Source organism: Pelophylax lessonae (assembly GCF_965119305.1).
Source record: "Pelophylax lessonae genome assembly, chromosome: 4".
Lineage (NCBI taxonomy): Eukaryota > Metazoa > Chordata > Amphibia > Anura > Ranidae > Pelophylax > Pelophylax lessonae.
The window spans coordinates 577,034,275-577,054,419 of NC_138771.1; the positions used below are offsets into that span (position 1 = coordinate 577,034,275).

At 43.9% G+C, this 20,145-nt stretch overlaps 1 protein-coding gene across 4 annotated transcripts in view; it reads right to left on the reverse strand.

The window, feature by feature from the left end:
- LOC309553276 (protein Wiz-like) overlaps positions 1 to 20,145 on the reverse strand; it is a 178,058-nt gene that overhangs the window by 92,937 nt on the left and 64,976 nt on the right. For 3 of the 4 annotated variants that reach the window (XM_082254280.1, XM_082254281.1, XM_082254278.1), the window contains exon 5: positions 2,322 to 2,555. The exons of the other annotated variant lie outside the window; for it this stretch is intronic. In XM_082254280.1, the coding sequence (XP_082110406.1) occupies positions 2,322 to 2,555 (234 nt within the window). The remainder of the gene's footprint in view (positions 1 to 2,321; positions 2,556 to 20,145) is intronic. 4 annotated transcript variants of the gene reach the window in all.

The window sequence follows — 20,145 nt, forward strand, 5'->3', positions numbered from 1 at the left end:
CACTGAAGTCTGGGAAACCAACACTTCCATGAGTATCAATCTCCTTTGTCTTTCACAGTGCCCACTGTTTCCTCCAGCCAACTTCCACTGCTGTGTTCTATAATGGCTCTGAGGTCAGAGGAAGGAACCACTGAGCTCTGCGTCTCTTGAAACATAGGAAATGGAACAATGTATACCCTCTCTTTTTGTTGCAGGTATGCTCATTTGATGATTCTATTTTTAATAACAGGTTAGTGTTAAAAACACATAACTTTATTACTATGTGCAACTCCAATAGAAGGATTTTTTAATCAAATTATTTTCATCTATTCGTGTATTATATTTTAAGTATTTAGGGCGATTTACAGTCCTACACTTAGCAACTTCTACTGGAGAGCCAGGGGCTGTGAACATTCTGAGCCCTTATTTTAAATGAAACCGGTGGAGACAGGGTGATTTTACAGGAAACCTGCATTCAAAACAATATGAAGGCTTTGACTGGTAACCTCTTCTGGCTGTTATGCAGATATACTGGATTCCATGATTTCTAGATCATTGACTGTTTTTGAGGTGTTCTTGGTTTTGGTTACCATGTGACAATAAAGTCATAGCATCAGTATGACTGGCAGGCAAATAGCATTTTAGGTGGTCAACAATGGCAGCTCCTGAAACTTGACATAGGTTTCCTTTCAATTGATGGTACTTTTTTTTACAGTCGTGTGAATATCTGTGAAAGCAACCTCTTGAACTAACAGCTCGTGGGCCCAGTTTCCACAGAGCTTGGCACCTACTAGATCAAGTCGGCAGGTGCAAAAAAGCCCTTCATTCACTTTAAAGAGGAAACTGAAGCCTCCATACACACAGCACAACCGGGCCACCCAAACCGGCACAGGGTTGACACTATATGGAATGTGTTTTCTCTGATGTGCATTCAGCATGGACCTGCACTGTACTGTGTCTCTGGAAGCAACCCCTTGAACAAACAGCTCATGGGCCCAACTTGAACAGAGTACGGCACCTACTAGATCAAATCTGCAGGTGCAAAAAAGCCCTTCATTCTCTTTTAAGAGGAAACAGAGTCCTTCATACCCACAGCACACAGAGGCCATCCAAATAGGCACTTATGGAAATGGTGTTCTCTGATGTGCATCCAGAATAAACCTGCACTGTATGTATACATCAACCGCTGTTTCCCTTGCGGTAAAGCATTGAGTCTCCTACACTACTGATGACCAAAATAGCACCGATTCGACAAGCAGTAAAGTTTTACTAAAAACTCTGGACCCTGCATTCACTATATCTGGTCTCCCACAGTACACGGAACATGGAAATGTAATTATTTTTAGTAAATACCTTTGCTCATTAACAGTATATAGTCTTGTGACTTCTATCAGTGTGTGGTTAAAACTTGTAAGAGGAGTTTTCATTCTCCCAGGATTCTCCTTTGAGAAGTCAGGACCCCTGACCCTCTGCCTGGACGATGCATATTGGCCCTGTGCTGATCACATGCACTCTCCCAAGAACAAAAAAAAAAAAAAAAAAAAACTCTCTAGGAATACACAGTAAACTGAGCATGTGCAGCCTGTCCCCTAATGTTCTGTAAATATCAGGAAATATATTGGAGTCAGTGGAAGAAGGAGATGATCAGAGAAAACAAGATCAAACAGCCTCCTTACACAATGCAGGATTAATACTTTAGGTTCCACAGTGATTATAACGAGCATGCTTTACTGCATATACACAATGATTTTCCTATTATGGGCTTATTAACACTTTAAGCTTTTTGAGCTTAATGGTTGAGGATATGGAGGCTTAGTGAGCCTCGTATCAACAGTGCCTTGCCTAGAGCAACTACATTTCCAGCAGTTATTATTCCAGTGTAGGCTAAAAATACAACTGGAAACCAGTTGATTTCAATGGTACCGGCCCTTTTCTTATTTTAGTACCAATCAGTCAAAGTATGTGAGAGCAATAGGGACACTAACATCTAGGTAACACCTTTAAAAAATACAGGCAGGTTTAGAACTGAAAACTTTGTTAATAAAAATCGAATTTAATCTCTAGAACAATTTGGATCTCCATGCACCAGAGTTAGAGCAGGAGGACGGCCATGTGATGATGTCACCAGTGATACAACTAATGACATCATCACAGCTACTGGAAGCTATGCTGCAGATAAGTGTAGACAGTGAAGTGGCTGGGGTGGGGTAGGGTGGGGGTGGGAGGCTGTTAGAGAGCAGGAAGGGGTAAAGCCAGGATACACACAAGTCTAATTGCAGGCTGGTGATGATGCAATGTGATGTCATCAGTTATGGCATAAAACAGGCACATAGGCTTCTTACCATCTGTATCGGTGTCCTGGTGCCATGGTGGAAATGGGGGCAGTGGACGACCGGGTGAGCGGGCTAGCAGTCGAGCAAGGACATGGATGGGAGAAACTGTGAGCTCCCAGTTGGTGATACCAAAGTCTCGTAGGTGGGCACGGGCGTGACTGGAGAGGCCAGCGCGAGTGTCGAAACCAGCACCACAGAATTCACACCGCATCAGGCTGAAGGTACTGGGGTCAAAGTTCGCCACTGCAGAGGGGGGAAATGAGATCACCTGGTGTCCAATGCTTTTTCAAAATTGCTCACCCGGCCTCCTTTGCTAGTAAATCCCAGCTCAGTCAACTCCAGTGCTGCCTAATTTGTCTCATTTAAATAGTGCAATAAGCAAATTTGTGGTTAAGAATCCACATAGCCCTGTCCTGGTTCCTGCTCTTTGCACCTTTTGTAAAGTAGGCTTTGATCTTCTATATGGATGCCTGAGCTTTCTTATCCCATATTTGGCTACCTGATGTGCTGTATGTTTCTTTGCATAGATTCCTCTACCCCATGCAGTAAGAATGATCATACGTGGACAAAGTAATCCTAATCCAGTATTGCATTTATCACACCTTTAGTGAATGTAGTTATTAAATGATCACTTCTATTTATTTATTTAGAAGTCCATCGTAGGCACTGAACATCCGCATTTAACAACATTTAATGTAAGACTAGCTGAATTAATCAGTACATTGAAAGCAACACAAGTTGGATGGCTTATAAAAAAGCCACCAGTGCTGCTTTCTCAACGAGGCCAACTTTCTCAGGCTTTGCATAAATTATGCTTTATGTACAGGTATGCTCTGCCTTTGCTTGTGTTCCAGTCACTGCAGGGTGGGTGGATTTAAAGGCGAACTTTAGGAATGAGACAAATTCTACTTTGAAGTGGGACCCACTTCACACTACACGTGTTAAATGCTCATTTGGTCTAGGGGGGCAGGGATAAGGTGTATTGCATAGCTTATTCTTGGCTCCATCAAGAATAAATACATTTAGGCCACAACTGTCTGCTCCCCTCCTCATTTACAATACAGAGTTCAAAGCCCTGACACTGAGGAACCACCGACAGCCTGGAGCTTAAAAACAGCGATGCCAGAGGTAGGAACAGTACCAGGCCTTGTGCACACTGCTGCTCCTAAACTCACATTTTTGGAGCTTTTGGTGTTTTTCCAAAGCCCTTGAACATAACTCAATAAAAGACTAGGAGTTTGATTTACTAAAGGCAAATAGTCTGTGCACTGTAGTGGCTCTAGATCTGAGGGGAACAAGGAAGGAAAAAAAAAATTGGAAGATCAGCAGAGCTTTCCCTCAGATCTAGCACAACTGCACTTGCAGTGCACAAACTTTGTCTTTAGTAAATCAACCCCTATGTGTCCATGCACACATTAAGGTAGATTTACTAAAGGCAAATATACTGTGCACTGCAAGTGCAGTTGCTCTAGATCCGAGGGGAAGCTACGAAATTATTTCTATCATCCAATCATGTACAAGCAAAAATGCTGTTTTTTTACTTTTCTTGCATGTGATTGAGTATTCTTTACAAAGTGAAGCTTTACCTCATTTACTAAGCTCAGTCTAGAGCAAGTGCACTTGCAGTGCACAGTATATTTGCATTTAGTAAATCAACCCCATAGGCTTTTACCAGAGTTTTGGAGCAGCTGCGTTTAGAGGCAGTAAATGCTTTTCTCTCAAACGCCGAAGAATTGCCTTTAGGAGAGGAGAGTTTTGGCAGAAAAATTCCAACTTGTGGCAAAACCGCATGTAAACGCATCTAAAATGCACGTATAATGCTAGGCAGGTTTAGTGCTTAAATGTTAATTCATTCCAATGGCCAGAATAAATTATTCCAGAATGAAATTAAAAGAATTAACACCCAAACACTTGCTGCTGCTAAATGCGGGGAAACGCAGCTAAAAGCGGTACACGCGTTTACCAGCATCATTCTGCTGCCAGGAAAAAGGCATCAAGGAAGTGTCCAGTGTGCATGAACACTCAGTAATACAGCTTACCCATGTACTCCAAGGCTAAAAAAGCATTTAACTCTTGCAGCAAGAGGGCGGGGCCACAACAAGGGTAGTGGATTTTGTCTCATTCCCGCAGTTCAGACCATTTACGACAAAGCAAAAAGTTTGTTCTAAATTGTAATGCCCCAGTAGTATACAGTCATGGCCAAAACAACTGGCGCCCCTGGATCACTGTTAAGTAACCACTTCACCCAGAAGATTTCTGTAACTACAAATGTTTAGATATTCTTTTGTTTGGTACAAAAAAGTGGAGAAACAAAAGCCAAATCGGACACATTCCACGCAAAACTTCAAAAATCGACTGGACAGAATTATTGGCACCTTCTCATAATTGTAAGAAATAATTGCATTCCAAGTTTGTGATGCTCTTGTATTTTGTGATTAAACTTACCTAAATCTATTAACAGGTGCTTACAAATGAGAAATCACACAGGCAACCAGTTAAAATGGTGAAAAGTTGACTCAACCTTTCTGGAGAAGGGAAAGAGCAGCGAATAATTGTCTGAGGAGAACAAAAATGATGGAAAAGCATGGACAATCTCAAGATTACAAGTTCATCTTCAGAGATCTTAAAATTCCTGTGTCCATTGTGTGCAACATTGCCAAGAAATTGACAGCCCATTGCACTGTAGGTAATCTCCCTGGACGAGGACAAAAGAAAAAAAATTTATCAAAGGCTGCAACAAAGGATTGTCTGTCAGAATGGTGGACAAAGAACCTTGATCAACTTCCAGACAAATTCAAACTGACCTTCAGGAAAAGGGTACCACTGTGTCAACTTGCACTATATGTCGCCATCTGAATGATAAGGGACGCTATGGTAGGAGACCCAGGAGGACCCCACTGCTGACACAAAAAAAAAAAAGCCAGATTGGAGTTTGCCAAAACTTACCTGGGAAGCCAAAATCCTTTAGGGAAAATGTGTTAACGAAACAATATTACAGCTTTTTGGTAAAGCCCATCATTCTACTGTTTTTAGAAAAAGAAATTAGGCCTTTAACCACTTGAAGACTAGGCCTATTTCTGACATTTTTTGCTTACAAGTTTAAATCAGTATTCTTTGCTAGAAAATTACTTCGAACCCCTAAGCTTTACATATATATTTTTTTAACAGAGAACCTAGAAGAAAAAAAAAGGTGGCCGTTGCAATATTTTATGTCTGACTGTATTTGACCAGTGGTCTTTTAAATGCAATATTTTTGGAAAAAATACACTTCAATTAATTAAAAGAAAACAAAAAACAGTAAAAAGTTAGCCCAATTTTTTTGGATAATGTGAAAGATGTTACGCTTTAAAATTGTGCACACTCCTGGAATGGCGACAGACTATGGTACTTGAAAATCTCCAAAAAAGAATACAGTCCCTACAGTCAAACATGGCGGAGGTTCACCTATGTTTTGAGGTTGCTTTGCTGCTTCACTGGATGTCTTGACAGTGTGCATGGCATTATGAAATCTAAAGACTACCAAAGAATTCTGGGGTGCAATGTAGGGCCCAGTGTCAGGAAGTTGGGTCTCTGTCAGAGATCACAGGCCTTACAGCAGGACAATGACCCAAAGCACACTTCAAAAAGAACCCAGAAATGGTTTAAGACAAAGTGCTAGAGAGTACTGAACTGGCCAGCAATGATCCCAGATCTAAATCCCATAGAGCACCTGTGAAGAGATCTCAAAACAGCAGACGGGAAAAGGAACCCTTCCAATCCAAGAGACCTGGAGCAGTTGGCAAAAGAAGAGTGGTCGAAAATTCCAATAGAGAGGTGTAAAAAACTCATCGATGGTTACAGGAAGCAATTGAATTCAGTTATTTTTTCAAGGTGTGTGCTATGGAATACTAAATTTAGGGTGTCAATTTTGTCCAGTCCATTTTTGCAGTTTTTGCATGAAATGTGTCAGATTTGGCTTGCTTCTCCACTTTTTTGTGTCATACCAATACAAATAAAAGAAATAAACATGAGAATGCTTAAACATTTGTAATTGCAACAATTTTCTGGGGGAAGTGGTGCATTATCTGACAGAAATGCAGGGGTGCCAATATTTTTTTGGTTATGACATATATTCACCCTTCCTTCCATCCCCCATGGCTCTGTTCATTGCTGGGAGTTGAAGAAAATGCTCAGTACTCCTCGTTATGGAGGAGCATATGACTTAATATGTGATAGAGCTAGGTCAATCAGCGCTGCCAAAGGAGTCCAAAGCCCTGTGTAAGCTATGACCTTGGCCCATTATAGCTTACACAGAGCTTCCCTTTCACTCCCAGTGACTGAATGGAATGACGAGGGAGCCAGGAAAAGTAAAGTGTATACATCTGGGGAGGTCATTAACATGAACCTGTTGCTTTATCCTGCATGGGCAAAACACAGCTTCACTTTAAAGTGCACCTGTTATGAGAAAAATGTGGGAGCTGCAAATGATGACCTTCTATTGAAAGCGATAGCTCTCTGGCAGTGTCTGGCTTCTATACTTCTGAGTCTCAGACAAGCATGCGGCAAATACAAATCAAGAAGTTTGAATTCCTTATAATAATATTTATTAGGGTCAGTGACTCAAAGTATAGAAACCATTGCATCTGCATGACAGGCAAACAGCTAGCATTTCCAGGAGAGGTCAGCAATGGCAGCCTATATATATATATATAATGCACTTTACGTAGAAGTATCAGGCAGAGTATTTGAGCAGAAGAATGGCCCACCAACAGTATTTTGTATGGCCCTGCTGTGGGTAGAAACATGCTGGCAGCATGCCCAAGTACACAAAGCATTAATCTATACAGCTTTCAGATTTTTTTCTCTTGAGAACTGAGCTAAACATCTACACTATAACTGTGTTTCATAGTGCTCACCCCAGCTTCTCCTGTCATTGTCATGTCAGTGTAAGGCCCTATGCATATAGGGGAATAAGCACCTGATAAGAGATCTAACTTGATATCTGATGCATTGCTAAAGAACTAAAGAAGAACTCCTTTAAGAAAAATTACAACCTAGTTCTAAAGGTCAGTTTGAGGTCAATTTATGCTTTATTGCTCTAGACATGTCAATGTGCGCAATGAAACGCACCCCAAATGGCACTGTACAGCATCCCTGCATTTTCTAAACAGCTCATTTCTAACTGTCGGAGAACATAGAAGTATCTGTATATGGTTATTTGATAAGCAGTTTTTGCTTTTTGTTGATCTTCATAACCCATTAAGGTCTGAAAATAATAAAAGACTCTCTGCAATATCTAATGCGGTCATGACCACCACAATCCACGAAGCTGCCAGAGACTATGCCACCATTGCCTAGACCAGGGATCTCCAAACTGTGGCCTGGGGCATGATGTGGCGATTTGCTTGCTTTTATCTGTCCCTTGGGGCATTATTACCCCCGTCGGCTTCGACGGTTCCTGACACTGACACCAACAATGGGGAACTAGTCCTCTCACTGATACCAATGATGGAACACTATTCCTCTCACTGACACCAATGAGGGAAATCCATTTCTCCCACCGATTGGGAGTACTGATGGGGTACTATTCTTCCCACTGCCAACAATCAAGGGGCACTTTTCCTCCCATGGGGCACTATTATTTGCCCTAATATCAATGATGGTGTATTGTTTACTTCCACTGACACCAGGACATTTTCTGCTCCCACTGGCCAGAGTCCGACCCCCCTAAAGTTTGAAGGACAGTAAACTGGCCCTTTGCTTAGAAAAATTAGAGACCCCTAGACTAAGACTAAGTGACATGATGTAGCTCAATTTATCGTTTCTTATACATAGCAATGAAGAAGTACTTTTTACTGTACTATAAAATGAGATTTTTCAATGCTGCCCTACTGATCCCTGTGTATGTTATTTTAAATAACAGGTTCATGTTGAGCACTATTTGCATCAATGTTAATAACATAATACCACTATATTTCGGAGTAAAACACCTCATGCCTCTCCAACATATGAAAGGGTTAGAAAAAACACATGAGAGTTAAGGGCAGCCACTCTTCCTCAGACTGTCCTAACTTTCAATGGTGGGGGCAAGAACAGACATGCATGTCTTTCCCCTGATTCCCAATGACCTTAAAGCCAGATATTTAATATTATAGTGATCAGATTTGGGAAATCAGCTGACTTTGAAATGAACAGCCCTCCCAGTTTCAAAAAGTGAGACAAAATGATTTGGTTATGTTTAGAAATCTAGAAAACTGAATCTGAAACTATAGTAATATTCTTGTTTAGACTGAAGTTCTTCTTTAAGCTCTTACACACATCAGTATGCTCAAGAGGACTACCATTTACTTCTACAGCGAACATAGGTTGTGCACAAAGCAAAGATCATTAGGTACAACACACTTTGGTGGACCACAGCTATATTGAATAGCATCCTTTCTATCAAAGTGCAGTGTAGTCCTGATCCCTCTTGCATCTGTATGACAACCACTGTTAACCTACCTATAGGTAAATGGAGGCTGACTCCGCGATCTTATGGTGTGCTTATGAGCCCATGTGCATTTTGCCTTTTGCATTGTGAACAATATTTTATCCTGTGCTAATATATTTTCTGGTAACTGTTCATATTCAGATTAGTACAAGACAAAATTATCATTAATCTGATTCATTTAGCATTTTTTACCCGTTGAGACAGTGTGGAAAGTGGAAACTATAAAATACAAGGATACAGTAAAGCAAAGAGCATACAAATCAAACTTACACTTAGGTGAAACCACAGTAATATGATATATATCGAACAGTATAAAATATGTAGGAGTGTTAAAGGAAACCTGTACAGAGAGAAATAGGGGGGCTTCCATTTCTGATCACCTTGTCTGGCTGTCCTCAAAACCTCGCCCTTTAATACTTTCAATATGTACAATTGAATAATAACTTGAATAATTGAATAATAACCTGAATTGAAGTCAATAACCTGAAACAAGCATTCATCCAGTGAGGCGAGTGAAATCAGAGAAACCTGATCTGCATGCTTGTATGGGATGAATGACGCAAAGTATTGAAGCCAGCATAATAGCCAGTCAACTAGGTGCAGTCAGCAATGGCAACTTCCATGTTTCCCAAACAGGTTGCCTTTAAAGGAAGGTGCTGCAGTAACAATCAGATTTCACCTTTTATGTGAACAGTTACAATGGGCAAACATATCTTGGGTTTTTTTTTTTTTTATATCCCAATTTTTATGAATAAGCTCTATGCCATGTCAGCTATAGCTATTGTGCACATTTATAGAAGAACTCCAAGAAGCATTTAAAAATATGCTGGTTTAAGTCCAACGAGGTGTATGTTATCTCAAGGACTTGTCTATTTTAGTTACTATTTACATTTTAAGTGCAAGGAGTGCACCTATCGCTATATCCCTGGTGCTCTGTCAGAAGAAATGGAATCTGCTACACAGCAGCCGCACTGACCTCCCACCTCTCCACTGTCCATTTACAGAATACTTTGTATTTTGTGAATGGGTTCTGTGACAGGAAGTCAGGTAAATCTGGGGATGTTGTCACAGACAGGAGATACATGTCTGCTTGGTTTAGACAATTCACCAATTACCATAGGGTGTCGGCTGCAAAGGTAGCCAGGACGGCTTAAGGAAGTTGAAAGGCCTTCAGCTGTTCGGAATGAGGAAGTTAAGGCCTCTATAATTTGTCCAAAGGAAGTCTATTGATTGCTGCCTCCTGACGCTGTGTGAGCTGGGGAGAGGAGGACAGTCAGAAGGAATGCCCCCTGAAGCTGTGTGAGCATGGGGAAGACCTCCTGAAGCGATGTATCTCCTGTCTGTGACAACATCCCCAGATTTACCTGACTTCCTGTCACAGTTCATATAACACAAAACCGCCTGGGACTGGGTAAAAGGAAAGGAGGGCAGGGCAGAGAGGATGCAAATGACCTGCAGCTGCAGGACCAGGGACCGATCAGTAGGGAACTTTTTCATGGCAGTGATAGCTATACCCTTGGTGCTCAGTATAAATGTAAATAGTAAAAAAGTAAATGAAAGAGATAAGTCCACAATGTGGCATACACCTTGTAGGACTAAGGCTACATTCATACTTGCCATTTAGGCCAGTACAAAATTTCAGCGACTGGAATCTTCTGTTTCCTGCTATGGCTGTGAGCGTTTAGGTGCGGCTTCCAGCCCCGTTCACTATAATGATAGGTTGCCGGCGGCCACAGGGATTCATTACTGTCCACAAAGACAGTAATTACCTGCTCAAATGCCTCCAGCAGCGATCACTGCAGGTAATAGCTGGCTTTGCAGAGAGCTGCGGCTGTCGGCACCCTGTCATTATAGTGAATGGGGCCAGCGGCTGCACCTAGCCACTCACAGCTGCAGCAGGATTCAAAAGATTCCTGCCGCTACAATTCACACCAGCCTAAATCGCCAGGATATGCACCTGCATCGCTGTAAATTTAGAACCAGTGGCTCTGTCCGTGCAGTTGCTCCGCTCTGATAGATATGAATGAGGCTGCCTGCACAGGGATGTACGGAACACCTGTGCACCCCATACAGGCAAAGACAGCCCTTTACACGGATGTACGCAAAAGTATGCCCGTGTGAATTAGGTCTTAACCCCTTATAACCAAGCACATTTTTAAAATTGTTGAAATTCTAGGAGTTCTTCTTTAAGTTCCAATCTGACTTGCCAGTTGCTAAAAGAAAGGCCATGTTAGACTTTGAAGTTCCAAAACAAATGACACGACACTTCGCAAAGGTTAAACTCTCTGACATTTACGGGAAAAAAAATCCACTGATTTTATAAAACTATTCATAGTTAGACATTTATAATTTTTTTTTTTAAATGGTCATATACAGGACTAGTATAGACTATATGATGTTACAATGATTTTTATAATTTGTGGAAGTTTAAAAAAGTAAGTAACGAAAGAGCTGCTGTAATTGGTTCAGTGATTATAGTTAAATATGTTATAAAGCTGAATAAAAGGAACTGTTACAGTAAACTGCACCCAATGTCAGTTAAAGTCATCCTGCAAGTATTGCTGCATGTATTATACAGACTTTAAATATATATATAAAAAATAAATATGAAAGTACAAAATGAACAGTTTTATAGATTCAGTATTGTGCTCTTAAAATATTGTTTCTCTTTCGTTCATTGATGGACACCGCTCCTGATTCTTCTTAACCACTGGGTTATACTGCCTCCTACAGGAGTAGGACACTAGGCGGGAAAAAGCTTGACTTCGCCTCTGGGCAGTCGCAGGGGGTATACACCCACACTCATCTATAGGCATTTAGTTTTTGTCTGCCTAGTCAGGAGTAAGGACCTAGTTCCTTGCTGGGATCTCTGGTTCTGGCAATTTTTTTCCTTTTAAATGGATTTTTTCCTATCTTTGTTATTTTGTTCCTGAGAGAATCTACGATCAACTGCCGGACTGGATAATCTAGATCCAGAGGGTCCCCCCAGTCTGGCCAGCGAGCGCGCGCAGGCCTCAGCTCCGCGCTAAGGCAGCCGCGACATAGCCCCACTGGACGGGGCTGGCCTGCGAGTTAAATGTCTCGCGAGGTCGCATACGTCCTGGCCTCGGCATGAGTTGCAGCATTCCTCTTGGCCGACAGCCACCCACATCCCGATGGAGTGGTGGTCTGTCAGGAGCGGTGCCCACTCTGTTCCTGGTTTGGTAAGTAACTGCCGCCCCTCTATCCCTGGAGGGTTTTTGAGGTGAACGTGGGCCCCTCCCTGGGATGGTGGAACCCCCGAGTCGCCCCCCCCCCGTAAGGTTATGAACTGGCTTTTGCCACATGCTCTTAAGGAGGGCTTTTTTGGAGTTGCTGCTGACCGGGTTTGTCCTGGTGCACAACAGAGGGGATGTTGGGTTGGGGGAGTGGATGGTTTGAGATTGTGAGAATGTGAGATTCCGCCTCTCACATGGCCGAATCTGGCCCCAAATTTAGGCCGCGGCTTTGTGGCCTACTGGTCAGGAGCTATGTGGGACGGCCCCAGTGAGGGTGGCTGAAGCCACTACCCTCTGTTTGGGCACCCGCCCTTCCCTCTGCTGCCCCTGGGTGGTCGGCTCTGCTGAGGTTTGCGTCTAGGCGGCCGGGCAGCCACAAAAATGTAGGCCGCGACTTGCAGCCTACTGGGCGATGAGGCCGAGTCGGCCTCCGCTGGGGGGGGACCGCCCCAATGAGCCTGGCTTGGATGAGTGCACTTGCTGCTGGGCCTCCACACAAATTGAGGCTGCGGCTTGCGGCGTACTAGGCCATGCGGCCAGCTTGACACCTCCCTTGGAATGGGTGGCGCTGTGGGGGCAGTTTAATTTTTGATGGCAACCATGCCGCCATTATTGTGGAAAGCACCTACCCCTTTTAGTGCTGCGGGACAATCAGGATTCGTGGACCCTTCGTCAGTGTCCCCGTTGCGGGATCACAGTCGGCGGCCCTTCCAATTGTTATATTTAGCATACTTAGACCTTAGTATATAGGGTCCACCGTCCCTCCCCTGCCTCATCTGTCCATCAGATCCTGAATCTGTTTCGGCAGCTGCAGACGGGAGTCACCCTGCCGGATCCGCGTCCACGCACCCTACGTGCTCAGACAGTAAAGATGTTTCCTCTGCTCCTCTAGCTGTGCATGAAAAGGCAACGGTGGATTCACGGATTGTGTCAGAGTGTGAAATTTTAAACATGGAGGAGATGCTGTGTCGGACAGGCCAGTCCTTTTTGGCACCACAGGTCCTCCACTTTGACAACATTGTCAAATAACAATAGGGTTGTCTAAAAATCTCTCTTGTGGTCCCTGGGCATTTTGCTATGCGGTATTCCTTATAAGGATTCCCTGTTAAAAAGTGGACGGTTCCACCTGTAGTGGACTCGCCGGTTTCCAGGTTAAATAAAGCTACCTTAATTCCGGTTGAGGAGTCCTTGGCCTATAAAGATCTGATTGATAGGAGAGTGGAGGCTCTGGCGCGCCACTATGGTTAGTTCGGCTTAGGCTGGTATTTACTATTGCCCTGGTGTCTCAAACTCTGACGAGTGGGCTAAAATTTTACCCCGGGACTTGGAGGGAAAACAGCTTCCCCCTGCCTTTGCAGAGCAGGCGGATCAGTTGATCTAGGGGCTACAGTTTATTTGTGATGCCTCTTTGGATGCAGCACTTTTAATTTTAGGTTGTCAGTAGCAGCAGTGGTCCTTCGGCGTCTTATCTGGCTGACAATGCTGGACTGTGGACCAGACTTCTAAGAAGGCCTTATCGGATCTCCCCTTTGTGGGGATTGCCTGTTTGGAGCTTCCTTGGATGACATCATTAAGGGTAATAATAGGGGGGGGAAGAGTCCTCTTCTTCCGCAGGCTACCGAGGGCAAGGAGCCCCACCATAGACTTAAGCTATTCTCCGCTCATAAGAGGCTTTTTTTGTCCCTCAATGGATAAAAGTCCTTCAGGGCCTCCCCCGGAGGTTCCAAGAGGACCTGGTCGGGCAAGGCTCCCAGACCAGCGGACAAGGCTTCCTCTGCATTAGATCATAGACCCCCTAGATCATATTTGAATCCCTGATTTCTTAAATGCTCCTCCTTATCTATTTGTAAAAATGATAACTGGACTCCTCTGTTCCCTTCATCCACAGATTAATCCCTAATCACCTTAAATGTTGCTTATTCACAATCACATATGATAGTATTGAATACGTTGTTATATATTTTGCTTGTAACAATCAATGTGCTTCTTTTTAGCGTTGATCTCTCCCGAGTCCACTAGGGGTCACTATTTAGGTGATAACACGTCAGCAGTGAGCCTGACTGTCTTTAACCAATGATTGCTGAGCTCCTAGTATTTAAAGACTGACGTAATGGACGCTGAGTACGTCCTGAAGAAGCGTGCTGCGTCACGCGAAACGCGTCGACGTCATACACCACTACGCTCGCGGACTCCACCCTCCACCCTATCGAAAACTTTGACCGTGCTCGATGCCCAAGCCCTGATTGGTAGACGGACAAGCTCCTACGCTCTCTGGCGGACACTAAGGCTTGCCCTCCCCAACGGACTCACCATGGCCGGACATACAATCGGACTGATTTCTGACGGACAGCACTAAGCGGACATGACACGGACTCAGACCATCCATACGGTCAGTAAACGGCTCTGTTCCTGTGACTACTTATTTGCTTATATGCCTGTCCTGCTGATATCCTTAGAGATAGAAGGCTGACTGAACGGTCGGAGACATACCAAGTGTGTTTATCAGCAAACATAACTCTATATACCGGACTGCAATATCTACAGACCACAGGACATTCAGCTACAGAGCACTCTGACTGCTCAGACACATACACTGGTTGAACATCAGACCGGGTATGCAAATCAATGTCTAAAGTCATATGTTTGTCTGCCTGCTTCGCTTGCTTAACTGTCCGTTTAAGTCATATGTCCGTGCCGCTCTATATGGTGTCTACTGCTGTGTTATGTGTATAAAGATTCACCTGGAAAGTGCAGCCATTCAGTACATGTCCATTTGCCAGAAGGGGATGTGGTAGAGCCATCAATTACCCTTGCATACCATGTGGGTGTGAGGATCCTGCACCGAATGGTCATACTTGGAGACTTTTGATTACCACCAACAAAAACTCTTATAACAAGATCTCTACGGATATTCCCAACTGGATGTCTCTACTGGGGGTGGCTCTCTCCATACATGTTATGTTCACACTCCAAAAGCGCAATAATTAATTTCATTTTTACTATGAACATTTTTTTGAATATTTTTTTGAATTTTCAAGTGATCGCTGAATTTTCAATGTTCAATTGGGGTGGTGGGTGGAGCCTGTAGCGTAGTGGTGCCATTCTTTCACTAGACAGGACCTTTTGCAGTGTTTCATCTTCATGCTGATATGTAATTTTCTTATTACATTCTGTGCAATGCTGATGCTGTTGTTTACTATTTTATTCCATATATTTTTTCATTCAATAAAGCTTTTTGTGATTTAATTTACCTCACCTTTGTTGTAGCCATACTTTGCAACTGCTTTTCTTTACCCCTTTTTTTCTTCCTCTGCATTAAGGGGCGCCCTCACCCATATCTGGGGTGGGTGGGACATCTTAGCTGATTTGCGGATCCATGGACCTCTCTGGTACAGGTCAAGTGGGTCCACAAAGTCATTCTGTCTGGCTACAAGATAGAGTTTCGGTCTTTTCCCCTGGAAAGGTTCTTCCCTTCCAACCTGCGCTTGTCCCCAGATCGCTTATGGGGTCACTTTGGGGAAATGCAAGACTTGTTACTTCCTGGGGTGATTGTCCCTGTTCTGGCTTCCGGAATGTTTTCAGGAGTTTTAACTCAAACCGGTTTAGTGTTCCCTGGAAGGAAGGCATGGTACGTCCAATTCTGGACCTCGAAGGGCGCTAAACTGCTTTGTGCGGGTACAGAAGTTCCAAATGGAGTCCATTCGCAGGGAAGTGGCGTCCCTACATCTGGGGGATTATCTCGCTTCTATCGACATCAAGGACGCCTACCTTCACATTCCAATATGTGCCGGTCATCATCGCTTCCTCCGATTTGCCGCAAGCGAGGAGCATTATCAGTTTGGGGCGTTTACCTTTAGTCTCGCCTTCGCTCCTCGGGTCTTCACAAAGTGTTGGCCCCCGGTGCTAGCATTGTTGCGTCAGCGGGAGATCACGGTACTGGGGTACCTGGATGATGATCTTCTGCGAAAATTTTTTGGGATATATTGCCAGAGATGAAAAGTATTATGAGCACCACATCCCTGAGTAAGAATAGATACAATTGGAGGGGCAGAGTGGGACTTTAAAGGTGCAAATGATGGAGAAAAATCTGGATTTTCATATAAAATATAACATTTTATTACACATAGAGGACAATAGACATGACAAAAAATACTTTTAAAATAGTAAAAGCACAAGAAAGCACTCGATTATGTCAACTCTACATGTTTCGCCATCTTCATAATAGCTTCTTCAGGAGTTTGATAGACATTTCTCGAGAGTGAACATTCTAGACTTACAAAAGAAAATAATGAAAGTAACAAGCAAAAGAAGGGCATATATCAATGGACCTATATTGAATGCACAAAATACAATTTTAGCATAATCAACATTTGAACATGAACAGAGTATATATTATACCTTGGAAAAGCCTGGATAGCCGTGGCGTGGACACAGGGACAGGAATGGGAGAGAGGGAGGGGAGGCAGAGAAACCTGACCTCTAACGTTGTCCCATAGAGGAGATGTGAGCCAAGCCAGAAATGACAAAAAAGGGAGATGTGGCTAAAAAATGGGAAAATGTTATATGAGATTCATAGATACTTAAAGTTGGAGTGAGATATATTCAAATTTTGAATTCACAGTAAATTTACCCTTTATTTCAAAATTGATGAAACAATAAGCTTGGAAGGACCTTTTTGATGATCATATAGGAATTAATACAAGCACCCTTTCAAGCTAGGAGAGGATGATCCCAATAGGAAAATGTTCAATGTTTCCTAGAAGATTTAAACAGAGAAGTGAGAGAGAGGAAGGGAACCCGTAGATTTATAATCAATAGGTGAAATACCTATAGCAACACATGATAAAAAGATATATGTATGCAATTCCTGTCCCTGTGTCCACGCCACGGCTATCCCCGGCATTTAAGGGTCCAGGCTTTTCCAAGGTATAATATATACTCTGTTCATGTTCAAATGTTGATTATCCTAAAATTGTATTTTGGGCATTCAATATTGGTCCATTGATATATGCCCTTCTTTTGCTTGTTACTTTCATTATTTTCTTTTGTAAATCTAGAATGTTCACTCTCGAGAAATGTCTATCAAACTCCTGAAGAAGCTGTTATGAAGATGGCGAAACATGTAGAGTTGACATAATCGAGTGCTTTCTTGTGCTTTTACTATTTTAAAAGTATTTTTTGTCATGTCTATTGTCCTCTATGTGTAATAAAATGTTATATTTTATATGAAAATCCAGATTTTTCTCCATCATTTGCACCTTTAAAGTCCCACTCTGCCTCTCCAATTGTACCCATCTTCTGCGAAAAGTCTCCAACTGCTCTGATGGACACCTTGGAGATCTCTGAGGGAGTTCGGTTGGATTCTGAACCTTCAGAAGTCTGCTCTGGTTCCATCCACATAACTGGACAATTTGGTTGGATTCGGCCACAGCCAGAGAGTGTTGCTTCTTCTGGAAAACTCCAGAAATTGCAGGAGGCAATTCAGCTTCTGTTGTCCAGCAGACGGTCATACCTCCAGGCTTGCATACGGGTGCTGGGCCTAATGGTGTCTACCTTTGAGGCGGTTCCGTTAGCACAGTTCCACATGAGATCTCTGCAAAAAGATTCTGGTGAAATGGGACAAGAATCCAGTCTCTAGAGGGAACTTAGTTCTCCGACACTTCAACAGGGAAACTCTTCCTTCCCCTGTACTGGACGGTGATCACCACGGATGCAGCCTTTCCGGGTGGGGAGATGTTTTGGGCACAGCTTGTGCTCAGTGGGTCTGGACTCGGGAAGAGTTCAGACTGCTGATCAATGTACTGGAACTTCGAGCGATCAGACTTAGGATCATTGGACAATTCGTCTTCAGGGGTGTCCGGTACTAATTCAGTCGGACAATGACACGGCCGTGGCCTATGTCAATAACCATGGGGGCACAAGAAGTGTCCAGGCGGATCAGGAAAAAGCCACCATTCTAAAGTGCGCAGAACGAATGTTTCAGCCCTCTCCGCTGTACACATTCCATGGAAGGTACAGAGGTTTTTGGCATGGTCTCGGGATCCTCTGGCAGACGCATTAGTTGCACCTTGGCCTCAGTATCATCTGATTAATGCCTTTCCCCCTCTTAAACATCTGCCAAGACTCCTGTGCAGGATTGAGGCAGCAAGGGATTCCCATCTTTCTGGTGGCTCCAGACTGGCCTCGCCTGTCTTGGTACCCTGATCTGGTAAGGCTGGTCGCTGATGCTCCTTGGAGTCTTCTTCTCAGGTAAGATCTGCTGTCTCAATGACCAATCTTCCATTCTGCTTTACAGTCTCTGGTTTTAATGACTTGGCTGTTGAAAGCCAGGTGCTGCAGGATAGAAGTTTGTCTGAATCTGTGATTCCTACGCTGTTAAAGGTTAGAAAATCTACCACTAGGAAGATCTACCATCATATTTGGAAGAGGTACGTTGCATGGTGTGTCTTTTGTTCTCCCTCGCTACTTTTTGGTGGCTCAGATCTTGGCTTTCCTCCAAGGGGGGGTTGAGCAGCACCTGGCCTTGGGGACCATCAAGGACCAGGTTTCGGCCTTCACGGTTTTCTTTCAACGTCCATCGGGCACACGTACGAGAAAAGGATTTTACGGTAAGACAAAAATCCAATTTTCTCTTTCGTTCATTGACGGACACAGCTCCAGAACCTTCTTGACCATTGGGACATCCCAAAGCAGTGAGGGGTGGGAAAAACACAGCAGAAAAAATCCCAAAGGCTAAACCCAGCCAACCAGGTAACATGGAGCTCAACCAGGAACAACCAGAGCTCACCTGAAAACAATACATCCTCAAAGAGGACCAAGTCCTCTCAAACAGCGGCCTGCAAAACCTTGTGGCCAAAAGCAGCATCCGCAGATGCCAACACATCTACTTTGTAAAAATTTACCTTGCAAACCTGCATCACTGATGCCGGTGCCCCCATTTTTGTGAACACCCGAGAAGCTGAGGCGAGACCAAAGGGTAACTCCACGAATTGATAATGCTCCTCGCCCATGGCAAAGCAGAGAAATCGCTGATGTCCGACATATATCCAGTTATGGAAGTAAGCGTCCTTGATATCGATAGAGGCCAGAAGATCCCCTTGATGAAGGAATGCCATTACCGAACTGATGGACTACATCCAGAACTTCTGTACCCGCACAAAGCGGTTCAGGGATTTGAGATCTAGGGTTGGACAAACTTTGCCTTCCTTCCTGGGAACTGTAAACAGGTTTATATAAAAACCCCAAAAATGTTCAGAGTTTGGATCCGGTACAATTACTCCTTGCAGTAGCAAATCTTGCACTGCCTGAAGAGACCACGTAGGCGGTCTGGGGACAAATGCTGGTTGGAAAGAAAAAACCTCTCTGGTGGATAAGACCGAAATTCGATCTTGTAGCCGGATCGAATCAGCTCATGGACCCACCTGTCTTGAATGAAAGAGGACCACGGGTCCGTAAAAAACGAAGACGTCCCCCAGCCTAGAAACAGATGAGGGCACCCCTTGAGGAAGAAGAGGGCTCGTCTGCAGGTCTGGAAGAACCTGCTCTCAGCTTACCAGGCCAGGACCTCTTGGAACCTCCAGAGACGTTTTAAACGGGTTTGAATCCTTTTTCTTGAGACCCTGAGGGACGAAAAAAAACACTTATGAGCTGAGAAAAAAGGACCATGTCTGCATGACTCCTTGCCCCTGGAAGCCTGTGGGAGTAGAGTACTCTTCCCTCCTGTAACTCCCTTAATGATTTCATCCAGGGAAGACCAAAACAGGCGATCCCCCATGAAGGGGGGATTCGCTAAGGCCTTCTTGGAAGCTTGGTCCACAGACCAGCATTTCAGCAATATCATGCACCGAAGGACCACTGCAGTCACAGACAGCCTAGAAACTAAGGAAACGGCATCAAGAGAGGAGTTATATGAAACAGGTATGGTCGCCCCCTGGTGGGTACAGGAGGGGGAAGCTAGGTGTGGGTAGATGGGGAGTGGTCCACAGGGGACCCCATAATAAGGGGGGATGCTGTGTGGAAAGGAGGGGAAACCAGGGGTCCGACCATCCCAGGGAGGGGCCCACGTCCACCCCAAAAGGCAACCAGGGAAGGGGGTACACTACTTACC